The sequence below is a fragment of the Nycticebus coucang genome, chromosome 1, assembly GCF_027406575.1.
Source record: "Nycticebus coucang isolate mNycCou1 chromosome 1, mNycCou1.pri, whole genome shotgun sequence".
NCBI classification, from domain to species: Eukaryota; Metazoa; Chordata; class Mammalia; order Primates; family Lorisidae; genus Nycticebus; species Nycticebus coucang.
Window position 1 is genome coordinate 124,543,991 of NC_069780.1, and position 20,914 is coordinate 124,564,904.

At 35.9% G+C, this 20,914-nt stretch overlaps 1 protein-coding gene across 2 annotated transcripts in view; it reads left to right on the top strand.

The window, feature by feature from the left end:
• Positions 1-20,914, top strand: part of EDIL3 (EGF like repeats and discoidin domains 3) — a 434,578-nt gene that overhangs the window by 404,659 nt on the left and 9,005 nt on the right. For both annotated transcript variants that reach the window (XM_053587072.1, XM_053587080.1), the window contains one exon: positions 4,778-4,933. In XM_053587072.1, the coding sequence (XP_053443047.1) occupies positions 4,778-4,933 (156 nt within the window). The remainder of the gene's footprint in view (positions 1-4,777; positions 4,934-20,914) is intronic.

A 20,914-nucleotide genomic window follows, 5' to 3' on the forward strand; every position in this document is an offset into this window, starting at 1 on the left:
TCAATGTCTGGTAATCAATAATATCTTTCAAATGCTTAGAATAATAACACATTTGTCTTAAAAACACGTATAAAATAAGGAGGGCAATAATTGTATCAGATGGTGTGAGAAAGTTGTTGTTTCTTAATGTCTTTTTTTTGAGACAGAGTCTCACTCTGTCACCCTGGGTTGAGTATCCGGGCATCATAGCTCACAGCAACCTCAAACTATTGTATTGTGTTCAAGCAGCCCTCTTCCCTCAGCCTCCTGAGTGTCTGGGACTACAGCCACACACCGCAACACTTGGCTAATTTTTCTTTTCTTTTTTTTTTTTTTTTTTCTCAATAGAGACAGAGGTCTCACTCTTGGTCAAGCTTGTCTGGAACTCTCGAGCTCAAGCAGTCCACCAACCTCAGCCTCCCAGAGTGCTAGCATTACAGGCTGAGCCACTGTTTCCAGCCTCTCTTCTGTTATTTTACAGCATGTTTCACATTCATTAAAATAAAATAAAATATTAAATTAAATATTTTTAATTTATAAATATAAATTTTAAATATTAAATTTTAAAATTTAATATAAATTAAAGTATTAAAATAAAAATGTTAAATATAAAATATTCATAGTTATTATGCTGCCTCCCATTCTCAGTAGAAATATGCAGCTGAATTACTTGCATCATTCTAAATAGTTATTTAGATACAGCTCAGTGGTGCATTTCTGCAATAAATTTCTAGCCTGTGTTCACTGTCTTGTACATCTGTTTATCTGTATCACTTTCCATTTTCCTCAACCCTTCTAGAATGTCTCCATGAAAATCAAGTTACTTTCCCAGTCTGCCCCATCTTTTTCCAGGGAGCCAAAATCAAGGTGTTGCCAAAATGTATGAAATGTTGTTTATCTTGACCTTTTACAAACAAAAACTCACAAACTTTCTACACCATTTGTCTAAGTTAGACATGCTCTAAAACTATTCATAGTTTGCTAAAACATCACAGGATGTTTTACAACAAAAAAATTATAATTCTACATAATTCTCAGGCATATGTCTTGTTTACTTTTGCGTCACTTAAGCCTCATTTCTGTAAGTATCTTCCCTCTTGTTTTGACTCTTAGAATGAAATAAATCTCTCAGTACTATTCACTATTCATCTAATTTTCTCTTTTAATATAATTTTAGAACCAGTTCCCTATTGCAACAAAGCCAATGTTTAAATAGAGATGCATACGATTCCATGAAATTTGTTATATGAATTTAAGTTAACCATTTCACTCATAAATGGCAGTTGAAATTATTTCAAACTTTCTCTAACTAAAGATGAAATGACCAACTTCCATAAATCCTAAGAAGGTGAGTAAAATAAACAGCCAGAAGTTGTTTCTGGATCTGTTTAGCCACTCACTTTCCTGTTTCTATATCCTTCTATCAAGGTACTTTCAGACTGAAATTAAATTATTCCCTCACATTTATTTATTTCATCTTGTTGTTATCCAAGTCTTCTATAGTCCACATATTGCTGTACACAATAAGTATTAACTCATCCTCATAAAATCCTATGGGGATTATTATCCTTATTTTTCAGCCCATTCAGGACCCAAAACCACCCAGCTCCAGGAGAGTAAACGGACTCTCATAAATTCCTGAAGATTTAAAGAGGATTTTTTAATTACTTATGTTCTGCAGTAAAAAAATAAAATAAAAATGAAAGACAGAGAGGTGACACTGTGTTTCCCTGATACAGAAAAACTAGGAGAAAGGCAGATAGCCTTCTCTGCTAGGGTACATAGTAGCATCCATATAGATTGATCCTTGTTCCTAGAGAATAGTTAGGAAACAGTTCCCATTCATTCAGCAAAGCTTTTGTTGAGGGCCGGTTCTGTGTGAGGACGTCTCAGACAGACACAGACACCAAATGCAGTGGACTAAGCTGTGGGTGTGCTAATGAGCCAGCCTAGATTCCTAAATCATCTGCTCTATTTTAGCGACACGTTAAGAGGTGAACATCTAAAAATCCAGAAGATATTGTGTCCATAATTTTTGCAATTAACCCCGAAGATCTGTGAGAAGGCAGAGTGGCCCTAGGGAAGGGGCAAGCATTAGGGCCTGAGGAACGCGCTTTTCTAGAATGATCCTGCATGCCGAACTCTGGGGTTATGTGGTCTGAGTGTGTGTCAGGATGGGTTTGTTTTGTACACAGCCTGTTTCAGCAACATCATGTTAAGTGTGAGTTTCTGATTATTTTTTTACTAAAAGAAGGTTGGCTTAGGCCTAGTATTTTAAGTTTAATATAGCAAATTTTAGGACAAAATCCAGCTTGAAACAGATTGATGACTATTTAAGCAGAGAGGCTGGCTTAAATGGAAAAAAAAAAAGAAAAAGAAAAACATTTCTAGATAGAAAAAAAAGTGTTGGAAAAGGGGAGCAGTTAGAGTGGAAGAAAAATATATCTGTTGTAAAGAACCAAGACACACAAATTAAGGAGAAAACATCTCCACCCAGCAGGAAACCCAGCTGACTTTTAAAAATACCACAGAAAAGGGATGCTAGAAGACGCCATGTCATCTTAACTAAGGACTTAAAGGAGTTTAGGGTCTGCAGAATTCATCCCTGGAGGTGTCTACATCCTTGGTGACACTGTTTGAGTTTCTGTGCACTTCCAGCTTGTGATGGACACAAGCACAGGGCTCACAGTGACACAGGGCTCTGTACGAGACATTTAACTATTTATTGAGTCAGCAACACCACGCGCTCGTTGGAGAATAGCAGCTTTGCCCTGGTGTCTCTGTGCAGTAACATTTGGATTTAACAAAAGCCATCCAGAGTTTTAAGTCCAGGCAGTCAAAGAACAGAGAGACAATTCACAGTAAAACATGGGGTTTTGCTAATGTTGTAAATCCAAAATTGTTTTGGTCAGTTTGACGAGCATAGTGATTCTTTAGAAATTTCTGAAGTAGTCACAGAAAATGGGAATAAATGATTGAGGGGTAATATGAGAGATCAATGAGTGATTACTCATTGGAAAAAAAAAATCAATGACTGATCATTACTCTTAGAAACCAAAGTGTGGTAAACCTCTGAGTCAGAAAGAGATGGCTTTGAATCTGCAATCCTCCTTTGTTTACTATTTATTTTTGGATTATACACCATGGAACTAACATTGCCTGTCTGAGTATCTGTCACCTCATCTGTAAAGTGGAGATGGGATCTTACCTTACATGTAAGGTATTATGGTTATTGAGAGGATTAAATGAGATTGTACAAGAAACACTTAGGATGATGACCATTTCCTTCCCAGGATATCTTAATTTTGTCATCCTGTATTTTTACAGGACACACACTATATTTTAGATAATGTTTGAGAAATAGCAAAAAAAAAAAAATTAACTTTCAAGTCTGATAAATTTTCTGAAATGTTTTAATAAAGCATGAAAGGTGGTTTTACTTCATTGCCCGATTTGAGCCTACTATCTTTGATCCATGTTCCAGAAATTGAACAAAAAGTCTACACAGATTATAAATATTCATATTCACAGGCTGTGACTCCACTGGGGACTTTTTTCACATCTTGATGAACATCTTTGTCACTAAATGTGGTCTTCTTCTATGCATCCTCTCTTTCTTTTCTCATTCTTGGCCTGTGTCTGACCCATCACTATCTATTTGTGACTACCTTACATCTCACAGGATAGACAGCCTAAAATAGAAACAAAAGGACATAGTGGTTGAAAGCACCAAGATCATACGTGGGATCACGACAGTTAAAGATGATAAGATCAAGGATGTAGCCGGGCACTGAGTCAGAGGAAATAGGTGGAAGTAGGTGGCTATTGTAAGAGGACAGTGGAAGCCGTAGATCAAGGAACATGAATGAAATGAAAGGCAAAGTTCTTCTGAGAGTTGTCCACATGGAAAACAAAGATTTCTAGACCTTTTTTTTAAAAAAAAAAAAAATTAAAGTTATAAGATGTAAGAAAAGATGCAACAATGAATGAGAGAAAAAGGAGGGAAACATTGAACTAGTCTAAGTTATATAGGTTTCTTTGACAAGACATTATCCCGCCGATGTTTCACATTTCAATTACATCTTGATAAATCTACAGTGTCCTAGGTGGTGTTTCCTACAAGTATATATTTTGCAGAAAAGAATACATGATGAGCATGAGTCTCACAAGTGAGGAATGCATATTTTTAATTTTCCTTCATTTTTAAAGACTACTTGACATTTACTCAAAGGAGATTTTCATTGGCCAATGATTACTAATTATTACTCATTTATATATATTATGGGATCTCTTAAAATTCGTGGAAATAAGATTGATCTTGTATTTAATGTCTAATGGTGAAATATCTCAAACTGTTTTTGTTCTTGATATGTACACAGCTACAATTTTATTTTTATTATTGAATTAACCAGTAAAGTCAGTATATTGAATTATAACTCTGGGAGGTAATGATCAATCTCTAGAAGATCGGCCCTGCTAGTTTTGTTTTATCTCAGTTACACAAAAATTGTACAAATAGGTAAATCCCTTTAATATAAAACTAATTGGTGGACTGAAGTACCATTATTTTATTTCAAAATAGTCAAAATAGTTGTTCAAGCAGAACAACTCAGACTGCATTTATCCAGTGGCAGAATCAAAACTATAAGCCAACAATAGACTCAGTCTTTGGTTTCAAAATGCAAATAACCAGGCTGATTTTGTGTCTTGTATATGATTTTAAATCTCTTGTGTTAAAAGACTTGCAAATTTACAAGACTCAGTTGTTGCATTTAAACTATTTTTTTTCTTCTTTCAGGTGGATCTTCTTGTCCCTACCAAAGTAACTGGCATCATTACACAAGGAGCTAAAGATTTTGGTCATGTACAGTTTGTTGGTTCCTACAAACTAGCTTACAGCAATGACGGAGAACACTGGACTATATACCAGGATGAAAAACAAAGAAAAGATAAGGTAAGTCTCCCAAGTGGCTTAGGAAGTTCAGAAGTGGAGGGTTAAATTGAAAGGATTAAATGAAGTTGTACAAGAAAACACTTAGGATGTTTTACTGAATAAACCGCTTACACATCTGTTCTGAAAATATCTACTCATACCGAAAACATATGTTAAATAAAAAGTTTTAAAGAATAGTACTGTAAAGGAGTTTGTAGTCCATCATGTAACGGTGCAACCTACAGGAAAAAAATTGTTTTGCTGATAAAATTTTCCATATTATCATTTATCTAAGATCTGATTCCATTCACCTTATGTCTTATAAACTTAACAAAGGCTTTAATAACTTACCACCAGGCACATACAAAGTTTCTGCTGAAGCACATGTTACTGTAACTTTCTTTATTAAAATAAATTGCAGATGTTAAAAAAGAATTTCTTTGGAGAAAAATATTTCATAGGATTATTAAACCTTTTCAATTTCCTTATTATTATGACATTAGAAATTTTTTAAAAGACCAATTTTGATTATACAGTTTATTAAAATAAATGAGATTTGCTCTGTTTCCTTGATTGTGTTTTAATATGTAGATTGATTTTTTTCTTTGAAATATATAATCTGTTTTTAATAATACATATACATGCGAATATATATGCACATACCTCATACAATCTGCACCATACAATTTCTAATTGTTTTCTAAAAAATTCTTACCTGGGTCAACAGGTCGTCCTAGTATCTACTATTCTCCTATCTGTGGGACCCTGAAGAATGAAAGTGCCCAGGGCAAGATCAATTCCTAATTGGGATCAGGTGTTAACATACAACCGGGGTTGTATTGTAACCAAATTGAATGAACGCACTGCTTAGAGCAGTGTTTCTCAACCTTCCTAATATCCTTTAATACAGTTCCTGTGGGGTCACGACCCACAGGTTGAGAACCACTGGCTTAGACTCTTTGTGCAAAGAATTCCAGTTTTCTGGAGACAGCAGCAAAAACTCTTAGATGAAAAATTTTGGAAAAAAGTATAATGAACTCTTTCATGCATGTTAAGTGTTTCTGTGTTAGTAATGAGTTTGCTCCTGTTCTATAGCCTTTTTTGACCTTACTGTTATTTTTGCTATGAACCAATAGGGAGGATGAAAATATCTTTCTTACTTCAAGTATTTATGGCAGAGAATTTATAAATTTCCCCCAAAGCACTAGGCCTACAATGACTATTTCAGTGATTCCACAGAGTCTGAATTCACTTTGCACAAAATTTATAGTAAAGGAGACATGTTTTTATGTTCAGATTGCGGCTCCTGTGGCTCAGTCGGTAAGGCACCGGCCCCATATACCGAAGGTGGCGGGTTCAAACCCGGCCCCGGCTGAACTGCAAACCAAAAAATAGCCGGGCGTTGTGGCGGGCGCCTGTAGTCCCAGCTGCTCGGGAGGCTGAGGCAAGAGAATCGCATCATGTAAGCCCAAGAGTTAGAGGTTGCTATGAGCCGTGTGATGCCACGGCACTCTACCCGAGGGTGGTACAGTGAGACTCTGTCTCTACAAAAAAAAAAAAAAAAAAAAAAGATTAGATTTGAAAAGCCACATCTATTCACATTTTAACATCGCAGAATACACCTACTTAACATCTTAGGACACGTGTACATTTAACATGTTAATATTTAGAAATTGTTACTACGGTACAGTGCCACAATTCAATTGGGAGTGCTTATTGTTTTCCTAGAAGATAATAAAAACAATGGCATAGCTGATAATTACAACTAAGTTTGAAGGAATATGGGGTATTTTATAGAATCATCTTCAAATTTATTTTAAGAGCCATAGACAAATGCCGGCCATAATGTATTTTAAGTAACTATTTCAGTTTCCATGTTTCACCTTTTACGGTAGACACTATGATTCATGAAGAGTGTATCTTTCGTAAGATGAAATTTTTTAAGCTTCATCAATTGAAGTTTATTTTGAAATTAATTTTAAGATAAATAAGTATCGCCATCCATTGTCCCCATGTATACGATTCACTAGAAGCACATCGATAATAGTAAAATCCTTATGTGGGTTAATTTAGGGGAAAAAACACAAAGAAAAATATGGAGAAATCATTGAACTGTTGAAATACTTTTTTGAATATCCATTTATATTAAAAATTGATCTTATACATGCATGTGAATACTTTAATTTTTCATCTATACATTTGCACATCAGTGTATTTTCTTTCATTATCTCCATCTGAAACAGGTCCAGTTTTGTTTCAAGTCAGTCAAGTTGCTTGACAGTGTTGTTCAGGCTTTATATATCTTTGCTGATTTTTTGTCTACTTGAACTATCGACTACTGAAAGAGGAATGTGGAAATTTCCAACTCTATTTATAGATTTGTCTATTTCCCCTTGTAACACCTGTGTTTGCTTCACATATTTTGAAGCTGTGTTAAAATGTACATAAACAATTAGGATTTTAGTGTCCATTTGATGAAATTATCCCTTTACTACTGGCAAAGGAATGTTCATATCCCTGTCAATATTATTTGCTCCTGAAATCTATCTATCTGTCTGTCTATCTGTCTGTCTATCTATCTATCTATCTATCTATCTATCTATCCCGAATCTGTCTGAGATTAATGGAGGCACTCCAGAGCTCTTTTTATTAACTCTACCTTGGATATGATTTTGGTATATGATTTTTACGTACTTTTACTTTTAACCTATTTGTACTCTGTATTTGAAATGTATTTCTTCCATGAAAGATATAACTTGGTCTCCTTTCTTTCAGTCTGTCTCCATTTTTTTGACTTGAGCATTTTGGCCGTTTATATTTGATATGAGTACCATGTAATTGGGTTTAAATCTATCATCTTGCTATTTATTTCCTTTTAATCACATCTTTTGTTTCCTGTTTTTTTTTTTTTTTGGCTTCTTTTAGATTCATAGAATTGTAAGTGATTCCCTTATATCTCCTTTGTAGACTTGTTAGCTATAATGTTTTGTTACTTTAGCAATTGTTTTAGAACTTATGGTATACATTTTACACTCACAAAATCTACCTTGAAATGAATGTAGAGCCCCAGAAACTTACCCTCCATAAGCACAAGTGAAATAGATTATAGCTATAAAGCCACGTGCTTAGGAACCTTATTTATCATAACATATAATTTGAATATTTTCAAAATAAATCTTTTTTGCTAATAATAATTGCACATATTTGGGAGTTACACATGATATTTTGATACATGAATACAATGAATAAGGATCAAATCAAGGTAATTGGCCTAGAAAGGTGGCTCACACCTATAATCTTAGCTCTCTGGGAGGTCAAGGCAGATGGATCCCTGAACTCAGGAATTTGAGACTAGACTGAGCAGGAGTAAGACCTCCCCCCATCTCTACTAAAAATAAAAACAACTAGCCAAGTGTGGTGGTGGGCACCTGTAGTTCCAGCTACCCAGGAGTTTGAGGTTACTCTGAAATATGACACCATGGCACTCTACCCAGGGTAACAGAGTGAGACTGTCCTAAAAAAAAAAAAAAAAAAAAAAAGGCAAGGTAATTGCAGTATCTATCACCGCAAACAATTAACCAAAGTATTTTGTTATAAAAAGAAATCCACTCCCACAAGGCAAGCTGAAAAATTGTTAGATTAGCACATGCTATTTAGTGAAAAGAATGTGAACCAGTAATCTCATGTGAGAAAAGTCATATTATTATCTATACAATGTAAAAATTTTTGAAAATGAAAATTACTTTAATATAAACATGTGAAAATTGCTCAATTCAGCCAATTTAGCTGGTAATTTTAAAATTAGATTGAACTAGTTTTCTTGTAATATCATAACTAATTAGGAACAATGAAGAAAAGCCTAAAATAAATAAATTTACTATACGTTATCGAGGGAGACAACTGACACCAATAAAATATAGGTTGAAGTAATAATTAATTTGCATATTATCATAAAATAAATGCTTTATATAGAAGGGAGTTCATTTTTACGTAGAAATTTTATAAAATAAATGATAAAATGTAGATATACATTTTATACATGCAAATATACATGTATCAATGATAATATTTTTAAAATTTTTTATTTATTTATTTTTTTATTGTTAAATAATAGCTGTGTACATTATGATATGTGTTTTTTAATAGATATTAAAATGATAGTTGTGCTTTCTTTTTATTATCACTATTCGTAGATATTTTGTCTGTAATATCATACATCTTGTATAGGTGTGTTTTTCTCTTTGGAATGATTCAGTAGTACTTTGCAATTAATTTTTCTAAGGTTAAAGGAGCCATCTCCTATTGATCTTTAACATTATTTGTATCTTGTTTTCCACAGTTATGTTCCATAGGGAAACAAAAATCTTCAATATTTATTAGTGCCAATTCAACTACAAAGTTTCATCCAAACAAATATAATGAATGAACTCAATGTTTCAGGGCAAAATGTGTGTCTGTGAGATGTTGTCAATTGCACATTTCAAAGAGAAATATTTATATGCAAAAGTTTCTAAGTCTTCTTTTGTGCCTTTTGTTTTTATTGACTGCTTGCTTTAATAGATTTGGGGGGTGTGGGTGTGGAATTCTGATGCAGATCAAGGCATATGATTGCTTCAGGAAAAAAATCACAAAATATATCAGTTTTTTAAGTTTACAATAAATGGTATAAAATTCTAAAAGCATATAAATGCCCTTTGTGATTTTTATTAGTGAGAATTAACTAAGCCTTAGAAAATAAAGGCCAGAGAAAAATCACCAACAGGAGTTTCTAAATATTCACTTGAAATTAAGGGTCTTCATATGAATGTGTGCATGTGTATGTGTATACCAAAAGTCAGGTGATTAAAAATAAATGCCTTGTTCTCTTCATTAAGATGTCAGTTTCTGACTGTCCTCCCATAGCATTCATAAGAATTATAATCTATTAATATTCTGCATTTTTTGTGAAATTCCACATTAAATCTCTTGCTACTGAGCCTGTGATGACATTTTCATCATAGTCTATACATTTTCATTTTTCACTTTCTAGTCTGCAGTATTTTTTAATATTAAACTAATGTCTCTGTTTCTCTACAACGTGGGTTCAGGTACATTCTTTATTTGAAAGTCAAATGTTCCTTTGGTCTTATGAAAGTGACATTTGTTTTATACTCTTGGATCTGTTTTTTACAGCACTTTGCAGGAAAACTGCAAAACTTGACAGATACTTTCAGTATTTAATTTTTCAGGTTAGAAGCCAAAGTAAAACAATAATAAATTTCAGGAAGTATACTTATATGGAAAAAATTAGAATTGAAAATGGGTTTTCTCATCCAGTGTATTAGTCATAATGTCTTGGTGTTTAAATAAACCTGAATTCACACCAGGGGAGCTTTCTTCATTGAGGAATGAAGAAGATGGTAATATTCCTTTTGACCTCTCTCCCTGAATTTATCCAGGCTTTTGTAAAAGCATTAAGTTGAAAAAATTGATACTTTGCTCAGATTTTCCATAAAAGAAAATTAAAAAAAAATCCTGTTACCAGTAAGACTTTGTTGGTTCTTAAAAATGAAAGACATATATTCATCATGAAAAATACTACAGCATCTTGGGAACTAATTCAGTGGTAACCAAAACTGTCAGATCGTAACAGTCACAAAGAGAGCTTGTTTCAAATTAGAGACTTCTGAGCCCTGCCTCAAATTGTGGGGAGAGGAGCTAAAGATCTAAATGTTTGCACAACCCCCAGCTAATCTGAAGAATTAACAAGTCTGGGAAAGATGACTATAATTGATGCCAAAACCAAAACTAAATTTTGAAAATAAGTTTAGTTTTGTAGTTTCTAGTCAGAATTAAACTTACTGTAATTCTGTCTAGGACTTTAGCCTCTGTTTGGTCAGTCAGTAGAAGTCAATCTCCAAAAATAAGATTTTAATAAATTTGCTGATTTCCTTATAAAAATCAGAAAGTAAACGCATTCGAGATAGACAAAATTGAAATTGAAATACACATAGATTCAAGTAGTTTAGAACACAGACAGGGTGGGGGGTCATCTCCAAAGAGCTGATGTTTATCCTCATTTCATTGTGTTCAGCGGGGATTTATCACTGTGAGCCACACACTGCATGGAGAAAAAAATCTGAATATGACAGATTTTTGAAAACTGCCAGTCTAATGAGGCGCTCTGATAAGGTTCTGAATAATCAAAATGTAATCCACCACAGACCGTTTGACACACTTTCATCACACTGGTTAACATAGCTTTTCTGGCCTGTGAAGCTAGTGAATGATGCCCCATGATCATATCAATGTACACAGCTATGATTTAATAAAACAAAAGAAAATAGCCAGGCACTGTGGCAGGCACCTGTAGTCCCAGCTACTTGGGAGATTGAGGCAAGAGGATCGCTTGAGCCCAGGAGTTTGAGGTTGCTGTGAGCTGTGATGCCATAGCACTCTATCCAGGGTGACAAAATAAGACTCTGTTCCAAAAAAACAAAAAAAAACAAAAAAAAAATGAGGAAAAATATATTTTCAGGCTGGACATGCATATAAATGAAAATACCTATTAAAGATAAAATTTGTTAATCTCAGAAAAAGGGATGGAGGGAGGGGGGTGGGGCCTTGGTGTGTGTCACACTTTATGGGGGCAAGACATAATTGCAAGAGGGACTTTACCTAACAATTGCAATCAGTGTAACCTGGCTTATTGTACCCTCAATGAATCCCCAACAATAAAAAAAAAAAAAATTTGTTAATCTCAAAAAAAAAATGTAATCCACCAAGTATATTATCTGATAAAATAACTCTAGAGAAGACGTAGCACACAGGTGATGCCAGTCTCATAAAAGTCCATGATTCTCCAGTGGAAGAAAGGAGTCCCTGGTCTTTTCAACCTTTGTCAACCTGAGCGCAAAAAAATAGAAACAACATCATCAATCCTTGCTTATGTAGCCACCAGCTGCAATCTGTTTTGATGGATATATTCAAATTCTGCAGTAATTACAGATGCCACGGAGCCTCCTGTCACTCCTGTTAAAGTGGGCAGTTTGGTGGGGCTGAAATTAAATTTAAAAGTTTGAAGTCCAGCTCATGCGTATGGCAGAGGGCAGAGGAGTAGTCAGTAATACTCATGCTGTTCTTTGACATTTGGTCCGGGGGAGAAGCACAGAACCTGATGTCTTCCTCAGGAGGCGGATAAGGAATTCTCAGTGGTGGGGGTGGGGGGTGGCAGAGGATGATAGCAGAGATACCTGAAGGGAATGAATTAGTCTCAAGAGGGGAGCAGCTGCCTGTTTCTGAGGGGCGGGATCAAGGACAGTTTCTCTTCATGTTACAGAAAGAACCTTAGGTCCACCCAATGGGAGTCCCGTTACTGTTTTCAAATAAGGCACAGGGGAAAGGAAAGGAAGCTGCGGAATAAAAGCAATTTCCAAGAGCTAAACAACTTTATCTGAAACACGAGGTTTCAATAATAGCAAATGAATGGCGCCCCCCTATGTGATAGAGAATCATACGTGGTCACTTTATTTTATTTACCTAAGTGTTTACTGGGTGAGTAACTTTTGCTAAGAGAAAAATGATATAGTTTCAGCATTGTCTGAAAACAAGGGCATTGTTATTTAAATGAACCCCCTTTGCTATCAACTGTTATTTAGAAATTTATCTTTTTTCGGTGTTGTTATTCAACTTAATGGGGCATGACTAGAATATGTGTCCATGTGAAGAATATAGAATGGTCTATATTCACCCCAATGTGGATTTGTTAGGTTTTCAAACCTACATTTGCTTAGGTTTTCAAACATAAGATACATACCTGAGAATGTTCATATTTTGGCAAAATGTAAAGTTCTGTGGTGAGCTCACCCTTTTAAATGTTTTAATTATATTTAATAGCCCTGGACCGGAGTGAACAGAGTGAGATAATAGCTAACACTATGCTCTTGTTTTTAATAAAATAATAACTACATTAAATTTTTAAGTGCAACATGGAGGAAAATGTGTTCAAGTCTGAATGAAGGCTGATAATAAGCAGACACAAAATATTTTGTGAAAACACGTAAATAAAGAAGTTCTGTTGCTTCTGTGATGTGAATGTCTTTGTCCATTCAGGCTCCAATTACCAAAAAAAAAAAAAAAATCTGAGTAGTTTATAAACAACAGAAATTTATTTCTCATAGTTCTAGAGGCTGGGAGGTCCCAGATCAAGGAACCAGAGTAGATTCAGCTTTTGGCGAGGGCACACTTTCTGGTTCACAGATGGAGCCTTCTGGTTGTGTTTTCTCATGGTAGAAAGGGGACAAACAAGCTCCCTATGATCTCTTTCATAAGGGCACTAATCTCATTTATGAGACTCTCATGACCTAATCACATCCCAAATGTCAACCTCTTACTGCCGTCACCGTGGGAGTTAGTATTTTGACATAGAGGGATGTATACACATTTAGTACATTGCACTGTATGTACTAATTGCCACATTCAGGGCAATCCTGTAGTTCATTATGCATATTTTATTTTGTTTTATCTTATTTTATTTTATTTATTTTTGGAGACAGGGTCATTGTTGTCCAAACTGTAGTACAATGACACAGTCATAGCTTACTGTTGTTTCAAATTCCTATGCTCAAGCCATCCATTGCCTCAGCCTCCAGAGTAGGTGGGACTACAGGCACACAGCACCACACTCAACTACGTAATTTTATTTTTTTATAAAGACAGGGTCTCCCTATTGCCCAGGCCAATCCCAAATTCCTAACCTCAAGCAATCCTCTGGCTTCAGCCTCTGGAAGTGATAGGATTATAGGCATGACCTCTACCATGCCCTCCCACGTAACTTTGATAATTCATTCTCTTGCCGAAAATAGAATGGAGCACCTTTGTGTTTTGTTAAGGTCTCTGCCTAAGAGGCCCATATCTCAGGAAATACCCAAGTACAGGAAAATCAGTTTAGCAAAGTGAAAATGGTTTGCTTGCCTAGATCTGCCTGACCTAATTGGGAAGGAACAACCCAGTTAAATTTGAATTCAGAAAATAAAACATTATCAGCAATGCGTGGTGTGACTCCAGTTAGGGGACCGATGTATCAGAATCAGTTGTGAAGTTGGGGATCCGAGATTCGAAACAAGATGAGATGCAAGTCCAGAGACAAACAGGAGGCTGGATCAGCGACAACCAGACTCTGCGTCACATCCACGTGTCCTACCTACCGAAAGGTGTTTGTTCTTGAACCTGGGATAGAGAAGTCGTAGGGGAAGGGCTGAACAGGAAGTGGGGCTGATGTTACAGACATGAGCAGAGCAGAGGTGGGAACCTTGTGCAGTTACATACGTTCTATTATCGTAGAATGGAGAACCTGTCAATGCTGGAAATAAAAGACAAGCCAGAGTGACAGGCTGGCCTTGGAAACAGTCAGAAGCCATTTTATCCAAAGGACACCAATTAATTTTAGTAATTTAGTTTATTTGGAGACATTAATTGAAAGCTAGTTTTTCTTCCTCAAGGATCGATTTTGACATTTCTAAAAAATCCCAAACAAACAAGAAAACAACAACTTTGTATGCTATTTCACATTTCTGATGTTAACTACCGGCGATGTAAAATATCTTGGCCAGTGAAACATATAATTTTCTTGGAGGTATTTGGATTATTAAACCTTCTATGTTAGAAAACAAAAAATATAAGCAGATAACACACTGTGTAATAACACACCATCAGATGGTGGAAACAAACAAACATTGAGTGCAAAGCCCACAAACTCTCCGGTTGGTGGGTGGGTTGGAGGCAGGGACTAGGAAGACCGTCCCTTCTGTGATTGTTACTTAGTGACCAATAACTTCTCAGCACAAGGCTGTAAGACTTCATTTTCAATAAGTTTTTGGAAAAAGAAAAAATTCAGGGTACTACAATAATATTAATGGAATTAATATATGTTTGTTCTTTTTGGTTGTTAATTATCTTACCTGCCCAAAAAGTAGACCTTCGTTCTTTTTAGAGAATTAGCTATGCTACCTTAAAATATGCAACCACGTAGTTTTTCTAGTGAAAGATGTTTCTTCCAACATGAAAAAAATATGTGTGAAAAGCAGAAGGAATTATGTCACGTAGCAGAGTTATCAAAGTAAAATGTTCATGAAAGAAAAATAATAAAAATTTGTTTTATTGTTATATGCTTTTAATACTTCAATTTTCCCAATGTTAAAATGCCAAAATAACTTATGATTTCTTTTTATCTTCTTAGTTTTCCATCACTCATCAGGAAAACCACTTAAATCAATGAAAATGTCTACAGTGAAAACTGTGGCTATTTCATGATTATTTTGGGCTTATTATTAGACATACATAAATGTGTAAAAACAACATTCCACAATGGAAAAAACTTTCTTATGCTTTATTTAAGTCATATTTGTACGACTACTGTGAAGAATCATTAAATGTTAAGACTATGATTCTATTCATTGATTAAAAATGCTAACATATGAAAAATATTGATTAGTATTGGATATGAAGGCTATCAAACTGTCATAAATTATTTAAAATGAAGGATGTTATTCATTGAAAGGCAATGAGGAAACTCATGAAAGCAGGGAGAGCTTAACTGAGAAAAATCTGATTAATATTTTTATTAGAAAAGTGTACATAGTCTTGTTGGCTGAGAATCTGGTGGTTTTCTTTCCTCCCTGGAAATTGAGTATTTCATCAATCTAAGTATGACCAAAAACATGTCATTATTTTTAATTGGTGGAACTATGCATCCCGTTGACTAGAATCTAGCAAACACTTTGAACCCATTTCATTCCTAGGTAACAAGCAAACAACTAATATTTTGATTGTTTACTATAGTATATTTTGAGGGTACATATGCTTAAGGATATTAGTTTCATATGGAACGTATGTCGTCTTTACTGTCCACCGTCACACCATCCCCTATAATATGGCAGCAATTACAAGTCTCTCCTTTAACACTTCCAAAGTGACTTAATTAATGTTCCTGCCTTACTCTACCTTTTCATAGTTTAAATCTGAAAAAGAATTTAAAATACCTTTTATATGTCTATGCTTATGAGAAGCTATAAAAAGATTAGAATCTGCCACACCCTATAAAATACATTGTTCTTTTCATATAGATTTGTTGTTGTTGTTGAGTATCTAAGAGAAAACATATTTATGTGGTGCACTCTCGGGACAGATTCATCCCTACTAAGTTCCTTGGGGACCTTATTAAAGAAGCAAGACATTTTTCATTATCACAAAGCTTATGGGGTAATTTGAGGCCCAAAGTAATTAAAAATAACCTTTAAAATTATAGATTCAGTAATTCTACCCCTGTGAAGGGACCTTCCTTCCAGTTTTTCTGAAGCTATGAACAGAGGAGCAGACTTCTGAAGGAAGAACATAAGAACTAATTTCCTTATTTCCAATAAAGCTAGAAACAACGTTAATTTTAAACAGATAAATGAGATGTTTAATACTTAATGATAATTAACAGAAAGCCTTTTTCTAAGAGTAGAAATGATACTACTTGTATGTAGCAAATTCATACTTTTATTTTCCTCCTTTTGGTTGAACTCCAGTATCTATAAGTAATAGCAAAGTTGACTTTTCCTTTCTGATACACATATGAAGATGTCAAGTATGTTTTAATAATGAATATGTCCCTCAACTGCTTAAGAAAAAAAGACCCAGAATTTACTTAGCTCAGTCCAAAGCAGACTTACATCTGCTCAGCTAAGGGACAGGATTCCCTAAGTTCTTTATTTAGAATTGTCAGATTTGACAAATAAAAATAGAGGACACCCATTTCAATTCGAATTTCAAATACACGATGAATTTTCTTTAGAATAAATACATTCCAAATATTCGATCTGGTGACCTTGTCTCCACCTAAGATATCCCAGATCTTCCAGCTAAACTGGATAGGCTGCTAAGGACACTCAGGAGAGGGGATCAAGAGCCCCTTCCTTCTCTGCATACCTGGTGCCCACTCCCGCGCGCACCTGCACACCCGGCTTCCCCTCTGCGACCCCGCTTTGCCACCCCGTCGTCGGGCCGCGGAAGTATTTTCTCTCACTCCTGAACACCTTTTCTGCTAACCACCCGTCTGTCTTAGAAGACACCTGGGGGAGTGCTCGTGTCCCTTCTGTGTGCCTGGTTGTGGAGCTCGGCAGTAAGTCACTTCTGATGGGGACAGGATGAAACTCCTCAAAGAGACGTGGAGTAAAGACCAGTTCCCTAATGTAGACTGAGAATTACCACCCATGGCAGTTTCTCCTCTATCACATTATTTCTATGTGAAGGAGTAAGAGGCAGCCTACAAATTGTTCTGATGAAATGGAAAATGCCCGGCGTGATGTAGGAGGATATTTTGAGAGATGAGCTTTGAGTTTCCATACAGAGACAGGTCGTTCCATACTTTTATATAGAAAAGAGGAAAGGTATTTCTACATTCTGATGTTAGACTAAGAAGAAATAAGCAGGTTCTCTGACTACTCATGCTAATATCTCCTGGAGATACCTTTGAAAAGCAGGTGATTTTCTCATCCTATTTTTTTTTTTTTGTAGGACTATTTCTATGGCAGTCAAAATCTGAGCACTAGAAGGCAGATAGTTTAAATATACAGCCACAGTTTAGAATGGCATATTTTATGTTTCATAAATCTTTATAGGCAATTATCTTACGTGATATATTTCCTGGATATTCTCGTTACTTAAGGAGACTTTCATCATAAAAAAACATTAAATGCAGTGGTATGCCCTCCCAGCTGGCTTTCAGACTGTGCATGCTAACTCCCAGGGAGTTCGGCAGAGGGAAAACAGCAGTCAACAGAGTTAGAATCGTCTGTCTTGGTTTTTCACAGAGTCCTGTCCTCAGGGTCAAGACCTGATAATAAAAGGTAATAAGAACATCAAAGTTTTAAAAACAGGCTCTTTGGTGTATAAAACCTGACAGTTCTATAGCTACTTGCAACCAAGATTGTACAAGGAAACAGTCCATGAAATGAATGGAGGTGGCTCCCCTGCCGCAGCCCCGTCTGTCTCTCCTCTGGATGGCTTGTATCTTCGTATTCCTGTATTCCTAGCTCAGCTTGTTACTCTTGAGATTAAAGAAATACAGGAGAATCAAGATGTTGACATTTTTATTACTGAAATATTAGAACAAGTAATTGTAGTTGTTTGATGTGTTTATTAGGTTATGTTTGTGGCAATAAATATGATGGAGAAATTAAAAATAAGAAGAGCAGGTGAGAGAGAGCGAGCAGAACCTGAGCCTGGACAGGTTAGAACATGTGACTGTAGCCAAACGAAGTAAATTTCAGTGGATTGTCATGTCAGGATTTACTCTAATAATCAGAAAAGGGAGTAATTTTGAAATTAATTTTGAAGCCTGAATATCTGTCACAGGCTGGACATGATTTGGGGAAAGTTTTAGACACCGCCCTTTCAGCCGGTTGAGATTCCTTTCCAACTGTCAGTGTTAAAAATGTCAAAAATACCTCCCTGAAACCTGTGGCCCATCAGCACCGGTTGTATGTCCGTTCAGGGTCCCCCAGACCATCCTCAGGCTTGACACTTCACTAGAACTCACAGGACAGATTTAAAAGTATTCTGCTCAGAGATAGGTTATGACAGTGAAAAGAAAGAAATACAGATCATCCAAGGGAAGAGGCAAATGGGACAAGGTTCAGGAGAGTTCCCGGCATGAGCTCTCCGTCTCCCCTTCCTAATAGAGTCCTGGAGCGTGCTAATTTCTCTCAGCAATAAGCCTGGAGTGCTGCCAACCAGAAAGCTCACATTAGCCTTAGTCCAGAGTTTTAATTGGACCTCAGTCACATAGACACGGCTGACCATCTGTGCAGCTGACCTTAGTCTCCATCTCCTCCAGTGGTCAAGCTGACCCAAAGCCCCCACTGTAAACCACAATGTTGTCGTAAGACTATCTGGTGAGCCTCAAGGCCTCGAGGTAAAGAAAGACGCTCTTAGCAGACTGGACTTTCCAAGGACTTAGAGATTGCTTCGAAGGGACTGAAGGCAGAAGCTCAACTTCCCTTTGGGCACCATTAATCTTTGCTAGTACATTCGCATTACATGAAGTTCCATGGACTGTATACTGATCACTGGACTGACATGAGTCTGCAAATACTATGTCTATACTAGATCTGACACACCCTGAACTCTGCAGAAGAAACATTCACTAGGGAAAAGATTTAACAGTCAGCTATTTATTTCAGGAGAGTCCACACAAGCAAACTCCATATTAAAATGTGTTTTGAACCAGCCTGAGCAAGAGTGTTCCCCTCTCTGTACTAAAAATAGAAAAATTAGTCCAGCATGGTGATGCACGCCGTAGTCTCAGTTCTTTAGGAGGCTAAGGCAGGAAGATCACTTGAGCCCAGGAATTTGAGGCTGCTGTGAGCTAGCTGCAGCAGCTACCCTAGCTGTCACCCAGCACTCTAGTGACAAAGTGAGACTCTGTCTCCAAAAAAAAGTGTCTTGATATATGTTACTTGCAAAGAAAATAAATTGATCATCTCCTTTTGAAGACAGAGTGATTGTTTAATAGGTCTAGCTAGTGGCATTTTTGCATTTGATCTCTTATCTGTATATGATACACATTATATCTTCACAAATTGGAACATGCAACTTTGTTACTATATGTTGCTCCACTTTAAAGTCCCATCTATACACTTAGGTTGAATTTCTTCTCATTTCACTACATACAGACATGTTTACCTGCTGACGGATTATTTTAGTGAACTGTGACCTACTTGGTCTGCAAGTTTGGAGGGAAGAGCTCTACTCAGGATGCTTTGGGAGGGAAGACGCTGTAGCAGCTCTCAGTTCTTCTCTGTCAATGAGGATGTTTTCTACAGTGTTGTTGAAATGTTCCATAGAGAAGTCTGATCCTCCACCTGATTCTTTTACTTCTTCTTTTTTTTTTTTTTTTTTTTTTGCAGTTTTTGGCCAGGGTGGGATTTGAACTCATCACCTCTGGCATATGGGGTCCAGGGCCCTACCCCTTGAGCCACAGGCGCCGCCCTGATTTTTCTAATTCTTATTAATATAATCTGCTATCTCTACCCAAAGCCTTTGTGTGTGTGTGTGTGTGTGTGTGTGTGTGTGTGAACCTCTTAGAATATAGTTCTCACTATGCACTATTTTCCAAAGGAACATTTTCTAGAATATTGGAATTTACTTGAAAACTAGTTTTTTGTTTCCTTATTACATCCAAAAGAATGTACTCATGTTTAGACTAATTTTGTTACAGAGTTTCATTGGTTTAGTGGAATTGATTGCAGAGAAAACCATCAAGAATGATATACCAGCCATTCAATCATGAAATGGTTTCAGGATGCTGGTAAATTTTCTTAGAAAATTGAGTTTCCTGCATAATAGCTGGAGCTATGTTGGCTAAAAGAATTAAACTTTGATTTCAACCTTTTTTCTGTTCAATCCCCAACAGGAGTTTCATACAAGCAAAACATCCAATAAGATTTTTTAATCGGATATAAATATAAACCACTAAATGAAATTTTAAAAACAATTTTCTATACGTTTTACCAATATTTTATTTACTTTTTAAGGAAAAATTTTGATTTTTCAAGTGCTTCAGCATAGGGCAAAGTGAATATAATTAAATTGTAGAGTAACCTGAAATATTATTCACAATGTAGTCATAGATTTAGAAAAAATGAGGGCTTTCTCCAAACCCTATTCAAATGGAAAAAAAAAAAGATATGCTTTATTTAATTCACACATACTAATTCCATGAACATGTTCATAAGCTTTAAGTCACTTAAAGCAGTGGTTACCAACGTTTTTGGCAGCAGGGACCAATTTCACAGAAGACAACGCTTTCACCCAGGAGAAGGTGGGAGGGTTTCAAATGATTCAAGTACATTATATTGTGTGCTTTATTTCTATTATCATTACATTGTAATATATAATGAAATAAACATACAACTAACCATAGCACAGGGTCAGTGGGAGCTTTCCTGCAGGTAGGTGGTCCCCTCTGGGGTGACGAGA